Here is a 17788-nt window from a genome sequence, read left to right on the forward strand (position 1 = left end):
AATGAGAACTTAGATTCTTATGTTCAGTCCATTGATCATTATGAATTAGTGTACGTTTTCATGTCGGCGTAGTGGTGTTTTGAGTGTTAAGTGTGTATAGTAGAAGAGATTTCTGGGCTGGAGAAGTGCTCATTGGTTAAGACCACTTGTTGCTATTGCAGAGATCCTGGGTTTAGTTATCAGCACCCACGTTCACAACCATCTGGAACTCCAGTTCCAGGGGCTACAACCCCCTCTTCTCAAGTCTATGAACACCAGGCACACATGGTGCACATAAATACAGGCAAAGTTTAATAAATAAACCTAAAGATGTTATTTCTAGAGCGTGTGAATACTTGAGAGAGAACCATAGCAGTTTCTTCACTGTAGAGGTAGAGGACTTGATTCTGCAAGTCGAAGGTTTCTTCCCGTGAGCTTTTGGAATTACCAGTAAAACTGGGAAGTGCATATTACATAGTCTTTGGGAAAACATTTGTTTTTATCTTTTTATAGGCGTTCTGGTTTTGTGGTGCCAGGGATCTGTGCCACGACCTCCGGCTTGCGGGGCAAATGCTCACCATGGAGCTGCACCACCTCCAATGCGATTTTCTAAGAGTTTGGATGCCATTTTCCAGATCTTATTGCTTTTTGACTACTCCTTACAGAAATCATATAACTTAGGGGTTTAAAAATCACAATTTGCCATGAAAGACTTTTTTATGCATAATTATTTTATTTCTCCTTTCAATGCTCATGTAATCTGAAGGTCCCTACCGACTTTTAGAAGGAAACTTGGGAGGACTTGCTGATATACTCAGAGTTAGTCCAGTGAGTTAAAAACTGGGAAAGGAAATAGGAATTTAAAAAATTATTATTTTTATGGTTCTGAATTTTTTATTGCTGACAGTTTAATGGCACATGTAGAGTTATGCTTTCAGTATTTTGTTTGTTTTTATTTTTGAAACAAAAGTCTCACTGCAGGCTGGCCTCAAACTTTCCATATTGCTAAGGCTGGCCTTGATCCCTTGCCTCAGCCTCCTGAATGCTAGAATTAGAGGCCTGTGATGAGGGATTAAGCATGTACTCTCCTTGAAAGAAGTCATCAGATTTAAGCAAACAGATGAAAATCTATATAATGTACAAATAAGGTAGCTATAATGATTGCAGTAATTACCTGATGTTCATGTAAAATGAGTGACACTTGGGAAGAACTTAGAGAATAAATAAACTTTTGACTTGAATACTGTCAGTGTAACTGGTTTCTAAGCAACTATAGATCCCTTAATAGGATCACTGCTATATCACTCCAGGGTATACATTGCTTTTACCTTCCTTGTGTATAACTTAAGCATTGCACATAATAGTCCTTCAGTTATTAATGTTTATGCTATTAGGAGTTTGAGTGGATGAAATAAACAAACTTGTAACTAATCTGTGTTATTTTAAAATTAAAAATGTTTTGTAGTCAAGACTTAATAATCCTACTAAATTTGTATTTGGGTGGGCATGGTTGATACCTTCCTTAATCAGAGGACTAAGGAGGCAGGGGTAGGCAGGATAGTCAGTGCTATGTACTCAGAAACTTGCTTAAGGAGTCAAGGCTTGAGGTTCTCTAGTTCGCTGTGGACAAACATCCTAGTTAACCTCAATCTTAAGCTCTTTAGCATTTGACTAGACGATCTCTGAGGACTTCTAAAGCTCTAGAATTACAAGTGGTCCAACACATTTAATGCAAAGGTGAAGATGTGAGACTTGCTTTTAAAAGAAATTTTAGAAAATATACCATGTGAGTATGTCATGGAGGTTAACTTCTTTTAGCCAGCCTTTGGAAACTTATAGTAAGTATTTGTTGTAGTTTAATACTTCAGACGCAGTTCTGGTATATGAGTGTGTGTGTGTGTGTGTGCGCGCGCACGCGCATGTAGATTAATAAGTGAAAAACAATTGTTTGGGATTATTACTTTCCTAATAATTTAGGAAATTATGAATATAATAACGTATGCACTGGCTCGATTCGGGAGATTTTTAGTTTTTTTTTTATATTTATTTGTTTATTTATTATGTATACAATGTTCTGTCTGTGTGTATCCCTGCAGACCAGGAGAGGGTACCAGACCTCATTACAGATGGTTGTGAGCCACCATGTGGTTGCTGGGAATTGAACTCAGGACCTTTGGAAGAGCAGGCAATGCTCTTAACCTCTGAGCCATCTCTCCAGCCCCAGATTTTTAGTTTAAAAGAGTCTTCTCTGAAGTGTGCGGTCCTTGACTGCACCTCTACCTATTTCATCCTTCTCCATTTTCTTTTTTTGTTTTAAAACAAGGTCTCACTATATAGCCAAGGCTGTCCTGGAACTCAGAATGTAGATAAGACTGGCCTCAAAGTCAACAGAGACCCCTCTGCCTTTGCTTCCTGAATGCTGGCATTAATTTTCTTTTCCTTTTTCTTTTGAGAAGGTCATCAGAGTTTTCTCTGCATTTTTTTCCCCACAAGACTGTAGTTCTGACTGTCCTGGAACTCAATTCTGTAGACCATGCTGGCCTTGAACTTGATATCTGACTGCCTCTGCTTCCTGGAGAATGCTGGCATTAAAGGCGTGCACCACGACCACCTGGCAACAGTGCAGTTCTTAAATGAAAAGATAATTTTTCTATGGAAATACCGGATAGTCTCTCTGTGTGTGAATGCATGTACATGTGGAGGCAGAGGTTGATAGTAGGCATTTCCCTCAATTTCTCTGTCTTATTTTTTTGAAACAGAATTTCTCATTGAGCCTTCAGATTCAACTAGATTGGCTCTTGGTCAGGAAGTCCCTGAGATCCTCCTGTCTCTGCCTCCCCCCTGGGATTACAGTTGCTTGGTACACTGGCACAGTACTGGGGACTGAGCACCCAGCTTGGTGCTTTATTTGGGTTCTAGGTATCAGATTGAGACCTTCCTGCTTTTGTATAACTGAGCCCCACATCAGCATTAGTCATTTCAGTGATAAAACAATCTGTATTTGGTCAGTGTTCATTATGAAATTGAAGAAATCTCATTTCTGATGTACTTCAAATTGAATTAGCTAGTAAAGGTTGGTTATCTCTTATCCACAATACTTGGGACAGAAATGTTTTACTTAGTAAGTTTTCTGGATTTTGGAATATCACATACAAACTGCAAAGCATTTCAGAAGTTCAGATTTGGTTGTTATTGTGTCAGTCTTGGAAAAAAAATCATTAAAAGTAGCATTATATGAAAAATTAGGATCAGCTCTTGGTCGTGTGTGCCCTTAATCCCAGCATTCTGGAGATAGAGGCAGGCAGATCTCTATAATAATTTCAAGACCAGCCTGGTCTACAGAGAGTTCCATGGCATGGTTATACAGAGAAACTCTGTCTTGACCCCCTACTCCCCCCCCCCCCCCAAAAAAAAAGAAAAGAAAAGAAGAAAACAAACAAATGGTATAGAGACAGACAGCACACTGATCTAGATTCTGAGAGGCTTTTGGGGGTCTAGAAAGTCAAAGTATTTTTCATAGATTACTTGAAAGATTGTAGATTGAAAGATTACTTGCCTTTCAGTTTTTCAAGTGTATAGAAACAAAATAAAAATTTTAAGAAGATTCCCAGAGTATGTAAAGCATGCTGGATTTAGTGGCACAGGTCTGTAATCCCAGCTACTCTGGAGACTGAGGCAGGGTTATTGTTAGCTCATGGCTTATATAGACTTTGGAGAAATTCAAAGATAGTCTATGCAAACTAAATGACCCCCCAATCTGAAATAAACAAACAAACAATTGAGGGCCGAGGATATGGCTTAGTGGTAGACTGCTTGCCTAGTTTATCTGAGGCCCTGGGTTTAGTCCCTCATGAACTAAACATACCTAATACATACACGCACACATCCATTACATATACACACTTGAAAAGCCACTGAATTATTTTAGTTATTTTTCATAATATATGCATATTTAAGTAACATGTATAATAGTAAATGAGTAAATATTTTTGAGGTTAATTTTTTTTTTGTGCTAGGCGGTGATAGCACATGCTAATCCCAGCACTTGGGAGGCAGAGGCAGGCAAATCTCTGAGTTCGAGGCTAACCTGAGCCAGCCTGGACTACAGAGTGAGTTCCAGGACAACCAGGGCTACTCAGAGAAACCCTGTCTCAAAAAACGAACAAGTTTGTTTGCTTGTTTGCTTACTGTGCTAGCCCGGGCTGGCTAGACCAAAACTCCTAAATGTTGGGATTTCAAGCATGAAGTTGCTATGCCTGGCTAAGTTTTATTTTTTAAATACAATAATTATCTGATGGGACTTATTCTCAGAGTCTTTTTGAGATTCTTAATAATTTGAATGCAGAAGTGTCTTCTGACGAAAGTTAAGTGTAAGAATGTGTTTATGCTTCCATTTGGTGTAATAGCCACTAGCCGCCTGTGGTATAGGCTGGGAGATTGAATTTTGAAAGTTCTTTATATTGATTACATGGTGACATGGAAATATTTTGGATGTATTAGGAGGTTAAGCAAAAGGTAGTAATCTCAGTTGGGGATGTAGCTCAATGGTCAACACCCCCCCCCAAAGGTATTAATACCACCTTTGTACTTTTTAAAATGTGGGTATTTGAAAAAAATTTTAATTATGACTTGAATTTAATTGGCCAACTTTGGCTGTCTTTTTTATACTTACAAAACTATATTGGCTTAAGGTCAAGGAGACAGATGTTAAAGTCTGACCCTCTCCTTCATTGTAGTGGTTTGTGGCCTGCTCTGTCCCTGTTGGAGCTCTGGGTTCTTTGAGGATGAGGTCCGGCAGTGCAGAATTTGAGTGATGTCCTTGGAAATAATAATTTCTGGCGCTGTGTTTAGGAGAAAACTGCTAACACCTAATGAAGTATTTCTCCTTTTTCCATTGCTTTCAAAGTCTATTAAGCTAGTGAAGTTTATTTCTGACTTGGGAACACTGTTATGAACTAGATCCATTGCCAGCGTTCTCTTATGCAAAGCTGGGAGGTATGCCTCTTGTCAGACTTAATTACCAAGTTTGGTATTTTGTAACAGCTGTTGAGAAGTCTAGCTGATGAGAGATGGCGATGGAGAGGGCATGTTTACCCGCAGTAAATGGCAGCACACACCACGTTCATTGATGACGTTGTCATCAGAAGGAAGTCATTTTGAAATGTATTTTGTCAAGTAGGCTTGGCTAGGAGTTCAACTGCTAGAAAATGAGACCTGGCAAATTACTTTCTGGTTTGTTTCTGTTTTTAAACTGAGTTGCTTGTTTTCTACTATTAATTTCATGCATGTCCAGAAAGTAGTAAGAAAGAATTTTATTAAATATCGCTTTTAGTTTGCTTACTTTGGTTGCAAGGCACTGTTAGATTGATATTTATATCTATAGAAATAAGTACTTTTAATTTTTTAAATTATTGAGCTGAATAAAGCAGCACTGAAGATTTTAACATTACAGAAATGGAGAGGTATTAAACTCGCACTATCAAAGATTGTTTGAGAAAATCACCTGTTAACTTAGGTCAGCAAAAATATAGACACTCCTCACGATATAAAATGGATAAAATATTCTGGAACTTCTTATCAGACACTAGACTTTTAGGTTTTTATTGGTGTTTAGCATGAGCTTCAGATGAACCTGGTAAGCTCCTAAAATAGAAAGCACCGCTCTCTTTAGCAAGCCGTTAGATTACAAAGTAATGTGATTATTCTACATTTGCATTTGGGTTTGATGGTGCTCTGAACGGGAAGCTGCAGAGGCAGAGGGAGGCTCTGTTGACACATGTAACTCGGATCTGCATGCAGCACGGCCCTGGGCACTGAGACATGTTCAGCTGATACAGCCTGACTGTACTTAAAAACCTGGTTTAAAGTGCTAGTAAAATACTTTTGGGTTATAATTTGTTAAATTTTGGAAGACATGTTTGAGGTCAGAAATAGAAGAAAATATACTTTAAAAAAATCTAATTGAATTGGGTGTGGCAGTAAACCCCTGAAATTCCAGCACTTATAGGGATCAGACGCAGGAGAATGGGGGCGCGGTTTCAAGATTTCTGCCATATCCGGAGTTCAGGCCAGCCTAAACTACATGACACTCTCATAGAACAAAACCAGACCAGAATAAAGATTAATTTGTAGTAACATGAACTTTACATGAAATAATGGTTTTCAAAATGTACCTCAAGCTACTTAAGAATTTAGGGCATACAGTATGTAGCTGTTAGGCAAGTATTTCTGTAGTTGTTGTTTATACCTTAAATATTTTAAAATCTGTAATTTTATTGCCTTATGATTATTAAATACTTGAAGCTATAATTGTAGTACCATACAGTTTTTAAAGTATATCTTCATAACATTACATAAGGAATTAGCTTATCCGGGATAGTTTATTAATAGCACCTAAGACAACAGTTAAATCACAACACCAATCCTGCTTTAAAGAGAACGGCTCCCAGGTTGATGCTTAAAACCTGAGAGTTTTCCTTGTGAGAGTTGTTAGTGTCTGTGAGTCTTCTTATAGGCGCCCTGTGAAAAGCGCACTCAAGAAGGGTGGTGTCTTCTCAACTTAATGCGAAGTTTTTGAAGCTGGACTAGAAGGGAGTGAATCCTTTGCCTCACTGAAGCTGCAGATAAGAGTAAGCAGGGTCACCTAAAGATAGATTTACTTAGAGGTGTGGCTGCCTCTCCGGGTTCATTTAGCTTTGAGCAGATCTCCATAAATGGAAAGAGCAGCTGGAGAGATCGAGTACCTAGCTTGAGAGTGGAGTGTGGACGGTGTGTGACAGGTGCTGAAACAGGCTGGGAGCTTTGCAAGTGCTCGCCCAGTAACTTTGTTGTTAAATGCTGAGGTTTTAGCATTTGGTGAATTTGGAGGCACTAACATTTTTTTTTTTTTTTTTTTTTATAATTAAAAGTTTCTTGAGACAGGCTTTAGAAGATTCATGTCTGTACTTGTGAATTTGTCGTGGTTTTATGAAACTGTGAACAGTCACAAAAGCTCCTTAAGGAGAATATCTTCAGAAAAACGGTCAAATTAAAATTTATTATTTGTTTCAGGACCTCTAATTACATAAATTATTCAGAATATAAATAGGTCAGATTGTGAAATAAATGTCCAACTAAGGTAATGATGAATTCTTGACAATTCTCCTGTAAAATCATGGGATTGTTTTTAACTTGATACATAAAAGAAATGCCATGTGTTATATGGACAATCTAGGGTTATATACACTGCTTAGAGGTGGAGCACTTGCCTCGCAGTGTGGGAGGTGTTGGGGTTTAATCCTCAACCTCTCAAAACTAAACAAAACTAGTTGTGAACGCTAAGCTTCCAATTTTACAGGAATGAGAGGTCATCATACTGAATTCTTACTTCATGCCAGGCACTGTGTGTGGTTTCCAGAGCTACTTGTGGGAGTCGCCCTGCTCTACAGAAGTGGACACTGAGGCATTAGAGAGAGGAAGGGCCTTAGTGGCAGAGACCTGACCTGAAAGTGCAGACCTATGAGTATTTCACTGCTTCACACGTCATTTGATAGCAACACACGTGAAAGACATGTAAGAGAAGAGCATCCATCTCTTCATCCTACAGCTACATATGTTTTCTTAGGGAAAACCTAGCGGAGCCCACTGAAACTTCTTTCTTTCTCTCTCTCTCTCTCTCTCTCTCTCTCTCTCTCTCTCTCTCTCTCTCTCTCTCTCTCTCTCTCTTTCTTTCTTTTACAATGTTCTGTCTCTGTGTATGCCTGAAGGCCAGAAGAGGGCACCAGACCTCATTACAGATGGTTGTGAGCCACCATGTGGTTGCTGGGAATTGAACTCAGGACCTTTGGAAGAACAGGCAATGCTCTTAACCACTGAGCCATCTCTCCAGCCCCCCACTGAAACTTTGAAAAGAACAACGTTATTGTGAAAAGTTATCAAGTATTGTGACAGGAAAATGAATACCTTGCCTGGAGATTGTCCACTCACAGGAAACTGTATAAAAATTGAAGCAATTCATTAGGCTAGCTTAGAAAAAAGTGTTTCTACCTGATTTCTGTTGACCATATCACTCCAGTTTAGAGACAACACATCCGATTACATAATTGTCCTACAGAGTTGTTCTCTCTGTTCCCGACCGCCGTGGACGATTATCACAGTTAATTTTGATTGAAAATGGATGCAATTTTCATATTTCAAGGTTCTTTCTCTGTTGTTTTTTGGTTAAGATCCAGGAACTTATCACTAATTTGTAATTAGCTTCATTGGGTTTTTAGTTTTGAGATAGGGTCTGCCTATATATAATAGCCCAGGGTAGCTCAAACTCTTTTCCCTGCCTGAACCTTCCAAGTACTGGGATTATAAGAATGCCACACTAGACCTGGATCATTGGTTGCTTTTAAAATCAACATTCACTTTAAAAAGCATAGACATAAACTTTATGATTTTTTATTATTTTAGTAAGCAGTTAATGAGTATTCACTCACTGGCTTATGTAGAATTGTTCCTTTTTTCCCCCACAGTGGAAGCATCAGTTCATAGCAGTAATGCACACTGTACAGATAAGACAATTGAAGCTGCTGAAGCCTTGCTTCATATGGAATCTCCTACCTGCTTGAGGGATTCAAGAAGTCCTGGTATGTGAACTGTCAGTCACATCATTTCCTATTAGAATGAAGACTTTAATGCACAGCAGTTGTTGCTGGAGTTCTTCAAGATCTATGCATAAATACCTGATATCAATAACTGATATTAAAGGCTCTCACATCTTAAGTGCGTACTTAATAATGTCCTAATAAATAATGCAGAAAGTACCCATAAATAGTTGTATATGTATAATGTTTATTTTCTTGATTCTGGTAAATTATAGGAGGCTGTAGTCCTTAATAGTAGGACCAGTTCGACCATTTGCTTCCTATAGCCTTTGAATCCGTTACTCACTGATCAGCAGGCAGTAACTCCGTGGAACTGGCCATGGTGGAGTGGGAAAGGAGTTCATCTTACATACCTTTCAGCTTGTGAAATAAGGTTCCTTTTTTCCTTGTAGATTGACTTTAATAGTGGTGTTGTACTAGTTTGATTTTGTCCTAATTTTAATTCATTGTGCAGGAATTATAGTTAGTTGCTAACAGCAGCCAATTTTATTTTTTTATTTTTATTTATTTTTTTAAATATTTATTTATTATGTATACAATATTCTGTCTGTGTGTCTGCAGCCAGAAGAGGGCATCAGATCTCATTTCAGATGGTTGTGAGCCACCATGTGGTTGCTGGGAATTGAACTCAGGACCTTTGGAAGAGCAGGCAGTGCTCTTAACCTCTGAGCCATCTCTCCAGCCCCAGCAGCCAATTTTTTAAAGGTTACTTTATGTGAATGGGTGTTTGCCTGCATGCATATCTGCACGTGTGCCTGTCTGATGCCCATGGGTGCCAGAAGAGAGGGTCAGATCCTCTGGGACTAGAGTTAAAGATGGTTGTAAACTGTCTTGTAGATCTTGGGAATTGTATTCCAGTCCTGAAAGAGGGCAGTCAGTGTTCTTAAAAACATTTAGCCATTTTTCATTTTTCCTACAATCATATTTTTAGTTAGCTTAGGAATCCAATGCATTCTTCAAGGTTATGAGAAGTAAATGGTGGCTTTGCTGGGTAGCATATTGGTCCATGTTAGGAGACAGTATCTGGATCTACTAATTTGAAATAGAAGTGTGGTATCCTGGTTATTCATGTATATGTGATGGGAGTTGAAACAACACATTATGTAATAGAATACCAGATAGCAATCTGTATGAAATATTTTAGTGATTTACAATAATATTTAGTGACTGTCCTGAAATGAACAGTCTCTTTTTCATATTTTAAAATGAAAAAATATATACTTTGTACTGAATATACATTTGTGCATTTTTACATTTTGTATCATGTCCTTGTATTTCCCAGTTAATAATGGCAGATATGTACAATGGAAGTAATTATTTAAGGACCATTATTTTTTAATTTTCTTTGTCAAAATAATGTAAAATGTTGCTATAATTAACCTATAAGTTCAAAGGGAGTTGGAGAGATGGCTCAGGTTAAGAGCACTGTGTGCTCTAGCCGAGGACCTGGGTTTGGTTTCCACACCCACATGGTAACTCCCAGTTCTAGAGGATCTGATGCCCTCTTCTGGCTTCTGGAAGCATTAGGCACACAAGTGCACAAACATGCCAGCAAAACATCCATACACATAACATAAAAATAAATCTTCTTTAAAAAGTACCTAAAAGTATGAAAAAGAAGTTGGCTTCATAACTGTCAAGGTGATTGTCATTTACTTGTGTATTTTAGATCGTTTTGGATATTCAGTTACTTGATTTCTTCAGGCACAAGTTCTTAATCTTACTTTGAATAATTCTTCTGTAAATCTTGCCTCTTCTAAATATTGAACTTTCCACATAGGAAACTATAATAGGGGTGGGAAATTTTAATTTTTCAACTTTTTTTTATAGTGGAAGTGTTTGTCCCTCCTTGTATATCAACTCCAGAGTTCATCCATGCTGCGATGAGGCCAGATGTCATTACAGAGACTGTAGTGGAGGTTTCGACGGAAGAGTCTGAACCAATGGATGCCTCACCTATTCCCACTTCACCAGATAGCCACGAACCAATGAAAAAGAAAAAAGGTGAGTATATTTATCAAATGAGAAATCTTTCCCATCTTTTTGTTTTTTTGTTTGTTTTTTGAAACAGGGTTTCTCTGTGTAACCCTGGCTGTTCTGGAACTCACTCTGTAGACCAAGATGGCCTTGAACTCAAAGCAGTTAGTCTCGCCTCTGTATTCAGTACTGGGATTAAAGTTATGTGCCACCACTACCTGGCAGATTAATGATATTTTAACTAGACTCAGGAATAAGCAAATTGAGATGTGCTTTAATATTAATATTATTTAAAGATGTTTGTGGCCAGGCCTGGTAATGCTTACCTATAGTCACCACTAGTTGGAGGCTGAAGCCGAAGGATCTAGTATTCAAGGCCAGTGAGCTACTGTCTACTAATAAAGATAATCCCACCAATTGCTGACACACACACACACACACACACCACAGCGATAGAACACTTGGCACGTTCAGTACCCTGGGTCCTGTCCCCTGCATTGTTCATCACAAACACCCTCAAAAAAGGTGCTTGCATTTAAGGGCTAAAGGTGCAGGAGCTGGGTCCCCAAAAGAGCCAAAGTCCCTACATTGTAAACTCTTTAGAGGAATTTGCTTATTACATTCAAACTTGGATTTTTGAATTATTGTTTTGGGAGACGGTCTTATTTATATATAGCTCAAGCTATCCTTGAATTTATCATTCTCCTGCCTTGGCCTCACCAGTATTGGAATTTCACAAGGACTATCGATCTTTTTCTTTTAAGCCAAATACTTTCTCCATTGTTTCATCCTGGCTTTTCCCCTTCCTTCCCAACTCTGCACCCCCTCTCCTTGTGCTGCTTCCTCCTCATACTATTTTCTTCTCTTCCTTCTGTCTTCCCCCGACTTCCCATACATACCCACCTGCTTCTGCCCCCCAAATGCTGGGATTTTTACTTTCTCTAAAAAACAAAGGGTGAGGACTGGATAATGGCCTAGAAGTTAAGATCACTGGTTGGTCTTCTAAATTCTATTCTCAGCACTCACGTGACGGGTCACAGCTGTCTGTAAATCTATTTCCAGAGGATCTGATGCACAGCTGCCTTTAACTCCAGTTTCATGGGTCTTGATGCCCTCTTCTGGGTACCAGACATGCAAAGTGGTACACAGACATACATGCAGGCAAAACTTCTGTACATGTTAAACATACGAACACAAACATCTAAGATTCCCAGTATAAACATAGTAGTAGTAACAGGAAGAGAATTCCACTTTTTAAGCTGCATCTCAGTGGGTAAAGTGTAAGGGGCCAGCATACCTGCCACATCACAAGGAAATGGAAATACAATGCATTTGTCTTTTACTATCAAGTTTAGGGTAAAATTTGAAAGAAACTAAATCTTTAGTTAAGAACGTGTATTACTATCTTATTGCCGTGATAAAACCCCATGACCAGGGCAAATTGCAGAAGGAAGGGTTTATTTGACTTAGAGCTCCAGAGGGAGAAGAGTTTGTCATGTGGGAAATGTGGCCACAGCACTCATCTAGTTACACTTTCTTCATTCTTTGTTTGCATTTTAGAGTAAAATAACACACTGCCTTCCATTATCCAATTCAGACAGAGATGACAGAGGTTAAATATGTCTTAAAAGTACAGCATATTCTGTTACTCACTACCCACTAAAATCCTTTGGCATAAAGAATGAAAAATAATTAAAACAAAAAGACAGATAATCCAATCACTCACTGCTGGGCAAATGAACAGATATTGCTCAGAAGTACAAATTACCAGTGTATACACGTGAAAATGCATCTTTACCCCCCAGGGAAATGCAGGTAAAGATACATTTGCTGTTCCCTTTCATCCAGCTCAGAATGGCTGCTGCCAAGAGGACTAAGTGGTCATGGTGCTCATTCCTGTGATCCTAGCACATAGGAGGCCAAGAAAGGACTGTTGAAAGTTGAGTTGCCTGAGGTGCATTGTAAAACCCTATGTTGGTGGCCAGTTTGGTCTACAGAGTGAGTTCCAGGCACCTAGAGCTACACAGAGAGAACTGTCTCAAAAACAAACAAACCAAACAAATAAGCAAAAACCAAGCAAGGCAGTGGTGCCACATGCGTTTAATGAGAGGTAGAGAGAGATAAAAATCAAAAACAAAGACAAGGACTGGTGTGATGGCTCAGCATGTAAAGGGACTTGCAAACAAGCCTCACAGTCTGAATTCAGTCCCTACGGTCCACATGGTAGTGCCAGAGAACTGATTCCTACATATTGATCTCTGATGTCCACGTGCATATGTAACACTGTGTTGAGGACACACACACTAATACATGTAATTAAAAACAACAAAAATACCACCATCTCAACAAAATGCAGCACCTCCTACTAAGAATGGGCCACTGGTGGGTAGGGGAATGAAACACTTTTGCACTGTTGGTAGTAATGTAAATTAGGGGTTCCTCAAAAAGTTGAAAATAGGTGGCGCACGCCTTTAATCCCAGCACTTGGGAGGCAGAGGCAGGCGGATCTCTGTGAGTTCGAGACCAGCCTGGTCTACAAGAGCTAGTTCCAGGACAGGCTCCAAAACCACAGAGAAACCCTGTCTCGAAAAAAACCAACAAAACAACAACAACAACAAAAAAAAGTTGAAAATAGAACTTACAGTATGCTCCAACTATACCAATCATATATGCATGAAGGAATCGTAAGTCAACATACAGTATATAATGAATCTTAGTTTTGTTATGATTTATAGTGGCCAAGTTATAGAATCTAGGTACCTATCAGCAGATGGATGGAAAAATAAAAAGTGATTGTGTGTGTGTGTGTGTGTGTGTGTGTGTGAGTGAGAGAGAGAGAGAGAGAGAGAGAGAGAGAAAGAGAGAGAATGTGTCTTAGGGTTTCTATTGCTGTGAGGTGTAGCAGCCCTTCTTGGACTGCCAGTCCCCAAATCATGACATGGAGACTTATTATTAATTATGAATGCTTGGCCTTAGCTCAGATTTGTTTCTAGTTTTTGTGTTTGTTTGTTTTTTAGCTTAAATTAACCCATTTGTTAATCTATGTGCTGCCCTGAAACTTGTTTGCCTCATCTACTTACTGTCCACCCTGATTTCCTGCTTCCTTTGTGTCTGGCTGGCTCTTTTTTCTCTCTGCTCAACAAACCTGCCTATCCCTTCTCTGTCTAGCTATTGGCTGTTCAACTTTTTCTTAGACCAATCAAGTGCCTTAGGCAGGCAAGGCAAAGCAGCAACACATCTTTATATAGTTACATATCTTTATATAGTTAAACAATTATTCTGCAACACAGACAAATACAACACATTTTTACATAGTTAAATAAGTATTCTGCTTCACAGCAGTGAAGAGACACTGATCACAGCAACTCTTTTAAAAGAAAACATTTAATTGTGGTGGCTTACAGTTCAGTGGTCCAGTCCGTAATCATCATGGTGGGGAGAATGGCAGCATTTAGGTGGACATGGTGCTGGCTTCATCTTGATCAGAAGGCAACAGCAAGTAGACTCAGACACTGGGCCATATCTTGAGCATAGGCAGTTTCAAAGCCTGTCCCCATGGTGACACCCTTCCTCTAATAAAGCCATACCTAATAGTGCCACTCCCTATGAGCTTATGGGGCCAACTGCATTCAGACTACCACAGTGTGTCTGTGTATACATACATGTGCACATGAGATGTGTGTGCGCACACAGGATATTTAGAAAAAGAAGGGAATCAATGTTTGTAGGAAAATGGGTGGAACCAAGCAAAATAAACTAGACTTAGGAAAACAAACACCATGTTTTCTCTTAGGGAACTAAGATAGAAGAAAAACTGTGATAAACAGTGTTAGGTAACATACATCTGGAATTTCGGTACTCGGTAGATTGAAGCAGGAGGATATCAGTTTTAGGCCAGGGTGGATCATGGAAGTAGAAAGGGGACAATTTGGGGGAAAGGAAAGGTACCTGGCCTGGAAGGAGGCCAGAAAGAGTAGTATGGAGCAGTGATTATGATAAAAGTGTACTTCATATGTGAGAACGTGATAATGAAACCTATTAGCTTGTGCTGTTTATACTAGTCAGAAAGTAAAAATACACATAATTCTGTGTTGATTGCTGTCTGTGAAACAAAGGATGCCATTATCTGCGTGTTGTTGTTACTATGTACATTTGAAACATGCAGTCCTTGGTTATTTTTATTGTAATGTGTGTGCCAGGGTACGCATGTGGAGGTTAGAGGGAAGCTGGCATTGGTTCTCTTTTCACCGATTTCTGAATTCTGGGCATTGAGCTCAGGCTGTGGGACTTGCATGTACTGACTGAGTCGTCTTGCCAGCATCCTAAGCTTCCTTGTACTGAGGAGCCAGTGTAACTCATTTCACACATGGCCTTAGTGTATTGAAGTCGAGCCCTTGCTTATCTGTCGGTTTTATGGCAGAGATAAGGACAAACATGAATGGCACACACATTTATTAAACAATCACTTGGAAGAGTGTGTTTTATTTTTTTCAACATCTACAGTGTATCTGCACATTGACAAGGGGAACTTTTAACACTAATTTAGCTTAGAATTCTAGGGAATTGTCTCTTACAATGCAAGCGGTGTTTAATATTTTGTTCATTTGAGCTCAAAGGGCTTCATATGATCAGGTCATCTGCGGTACATAGATGACATTGTTTCTAACTGAATGAAGGAGGGAGGATATGATCAAAATTACTTGCTGTGAATGTATGAAGTTCTTCAAGAATAAAAATACTATGCTAGCCGGGCGGTGGTGGCGCACGCCTTTAATCCCAGCACTCGGGAGGCAGAGGCAGGCGGATCTTTGTGAGTTCGAGACCAGCCTGGTCTACAAGAGCTAATTCCAGGACAGGCTCCAAAACCACAGAGAAACCCTGTCTCGAAAAAACCAAAAAAAAAAAAAAAAAAACTATGCTAACAAACTTTCTAACAGCTGGTCCCAGGACTCAGAGGCAGAGGCAGTAGTATCCCTGAGTACGAGACCAGCCTGGTCTACATAGTGAACTCCAGGACAGCAGTCTGAAAATGTAGCAGATTGAGGCTGTCTCTGATCTGATAACAGAAGTTAGAGAATTTACTGAGTTCGATTAGTCCAGTTTCTACCAACTGTTTTATTTAGGATTACAGAAGTCTTTAATGGTCCTTTACTACAGCAGCTTTCATACACACGGGCCTTCTTAGGTGAGGGGGTGTGCTGGGGCTGGACCCAAGGCTTCACATGTGCTAGGCAAGCGCTCTGCTGCTGATGTACACCTCTAGGAACACTGATAGGCTGCCTTTAACTCACCACGTAGCTCAGGCTGATGTCAGAGTCTTCCTTCTTAGCTTTTCATAGCTGTGTGCCACGCCTCCTTAGAACTGACTCTAAGCTGCACATTAGTGTCTAGTTTAGTGAGGAATATATTTTTAGAGAGTCTGGGAATTATTTCTGTTTTCAGTTTATGATTTTATTATCTTAATTTTTCAGTTGGCCGTAAACCAAAGACCCAGCAGTCACCAGTTTCCAATGGGTCTCCTGAGTTAGGAATCAAGAAGAAAGCCAGAGAAGGAAAAGGTAATTTGTTGATGGTCATCTTGGAAATAAGATAATTTTGTGTGTGACTGTATGAGAGAGAGAGAGACATTTTGCAGTTGCAAGAAGGATAATTTCTAGTAGATGTGCATGTGGGAGTACCGTCTCTCAGGTCTCAATCAGGGGCAAGTCAGCATCATGGGGAACTTTTATCAAAATAGCTGTATGTATCGATGGGATAGTGGTAATATCCATAGGACAGTACGAGCCACATTGTTTGTAGGAACCATTGTTTAGGGAATATTTATATAATATCCCTTATGCTTATCATGCTGAACCACTTTAATAGAAGAGGCTGTACTTGATTTGTTTGGAATCAGGTCAGGTGACAGTCTGTGAGAGCCAGCAGCTCTGTACTGTGTGGTCCTAGGGACTGAACTCCGGTCATCAGTTTTGGCAACACATTCTGTCATTTAAGCTACCTCTGGCCTTCTGATACATACTTGTTTTCTTCATTTCAGGACAGGATTTCTCTGTAGTCCTGGCTGTCCCAGAACTCAGAGATCCACCTGGCTTTGCTTCGTAGGTGTTGGAATTACTCTTTTTAAAAGCTCTCCTGGAATTGGAGTTACAAGCAATCATGGGTGCTGGGGACACAGGTCTTCTTCAAAAGCAGTCAGAGTTCTTAACCATTCAACCATCTCTCCAACCCCTCTGCTTTCTTATTTGGCATGTTTGATGATCCCATAAACAAAATTTATCACTGGTTAATAAGTAAACGTTTTTAAATTGATTGTCTTAAATTTTTTATTAGTGTTTAAATTTGTCCTATTATTAATAGATTTATTACATAAGTCTAGTGAAAACTGTGCCTAATAAGTCCACAGGAAAACTTGGTTATATCTAAGAGAAAGAAAGAATAAATTTGAATTTCATTGATCTTAGGAATTTGGGACACATTTGACTTAGTTTGGGACAGGTTTCAGACTTTTATTTCCTTGTCTGTCCTTGGTGAGCTTACATTTCGAATGTGTTAGTTTTTGTCTTTCAGTGTATATTGCAGCCAAGGGATGTAGCACAGCCAGTGGAATACTTGCCTAGTAAATCCCTAGTGTACACGTTCTCTAGCTCTGAGTGGAACTAGGCATGGTAGTGCATACCTGTAATCCCAACAAGAGGATCAAAGATTCAGGGTCACCCTTGGGTACCTAGAGAGCTTGAGCTCAGTTTGGGTTACTATGAGACCCTCTCCTGAAATTATATCGCAGACTTTAAAGTTACACTGTAATAGTAAGTAGAAAGTCAAACTGCAAATACATGGTGATTTCTGGCTTTGTTGCTTCATGGTGGTGCTAGGAATGGACTTGAAGGTCTTGTGCACACTAAACAGCCAGTCTTCTTTCTGAGCCACATCCTCAGCTCCTAAAGCACTTAGTCTAAACTTGAAGCAGATGTTACAATATGGTTAAAGATATAGATGAAGCTGTATTCAAACTCTAGCCATTGTTCTGAAAACACAAGATAAAAGTGTCTGTTATAGGTGGGAGCCCTGTGAAAGTGTCCATGTTTGAATTCTGTTTTCTTAGAACAAGATGATTAAGTTGGGAATGAGAACTTGGATAGAGTAATGAACTATCTACACTCAGCAGCTATAGATGTTGATGAGTCTAACTCACTAAACAGAGT

General features: G+C 39.3%; 1 protein-coding gene across 10 annotated transcripts in view; it reads left to right on the top strand.

The window, feature by feature from the left end:
- Positions 1-17788, top strand: part of Elf2 (E74 like ETS transcription factor 2) — an 85153-nt gene that overhangs the window by 60933 nt on the left and 6432 nt on the right. For 6 of the 10 annotated variants that reach the window (XM_057757170.1, XM_057757171.1, XM_057757181.1 and 3 more), the window contains 3 exons: positions 8478-8591; positions 10440-10613; positions 16058-16144. In XM_057757170.1, coding sequence (XP_057613153.1) covers positions 8478-8591; positions 10440-10613; positions 16058-16144 — 375 coding nt within the window. The remainder of the gene's footprint in view (positions 1-8477; positions 8592-10439; positions 10614-16057; positions 16145-17788) is intronic. The other 4 variants (XM_057757172.1, XM_057757179.1, XM_057757173.1 and 1 more) reach the window with 3 other exon arrangements.

The sequence above is a fragment of the Chionomys nivalis genome, chromosome 24 (assembly GCF_950005125.1).
Source record: "Chionomys nivalis chromosome 24, mChiNiv1.1, whole genome shotgun sequence".
In the NCBI taxonomy this organism is placed as follows: Eukaryota; Metazoa; Chordata; class Mammalia; order Rodentia; family Cricetidae; genus Chionomys; species Chionomys nivalis.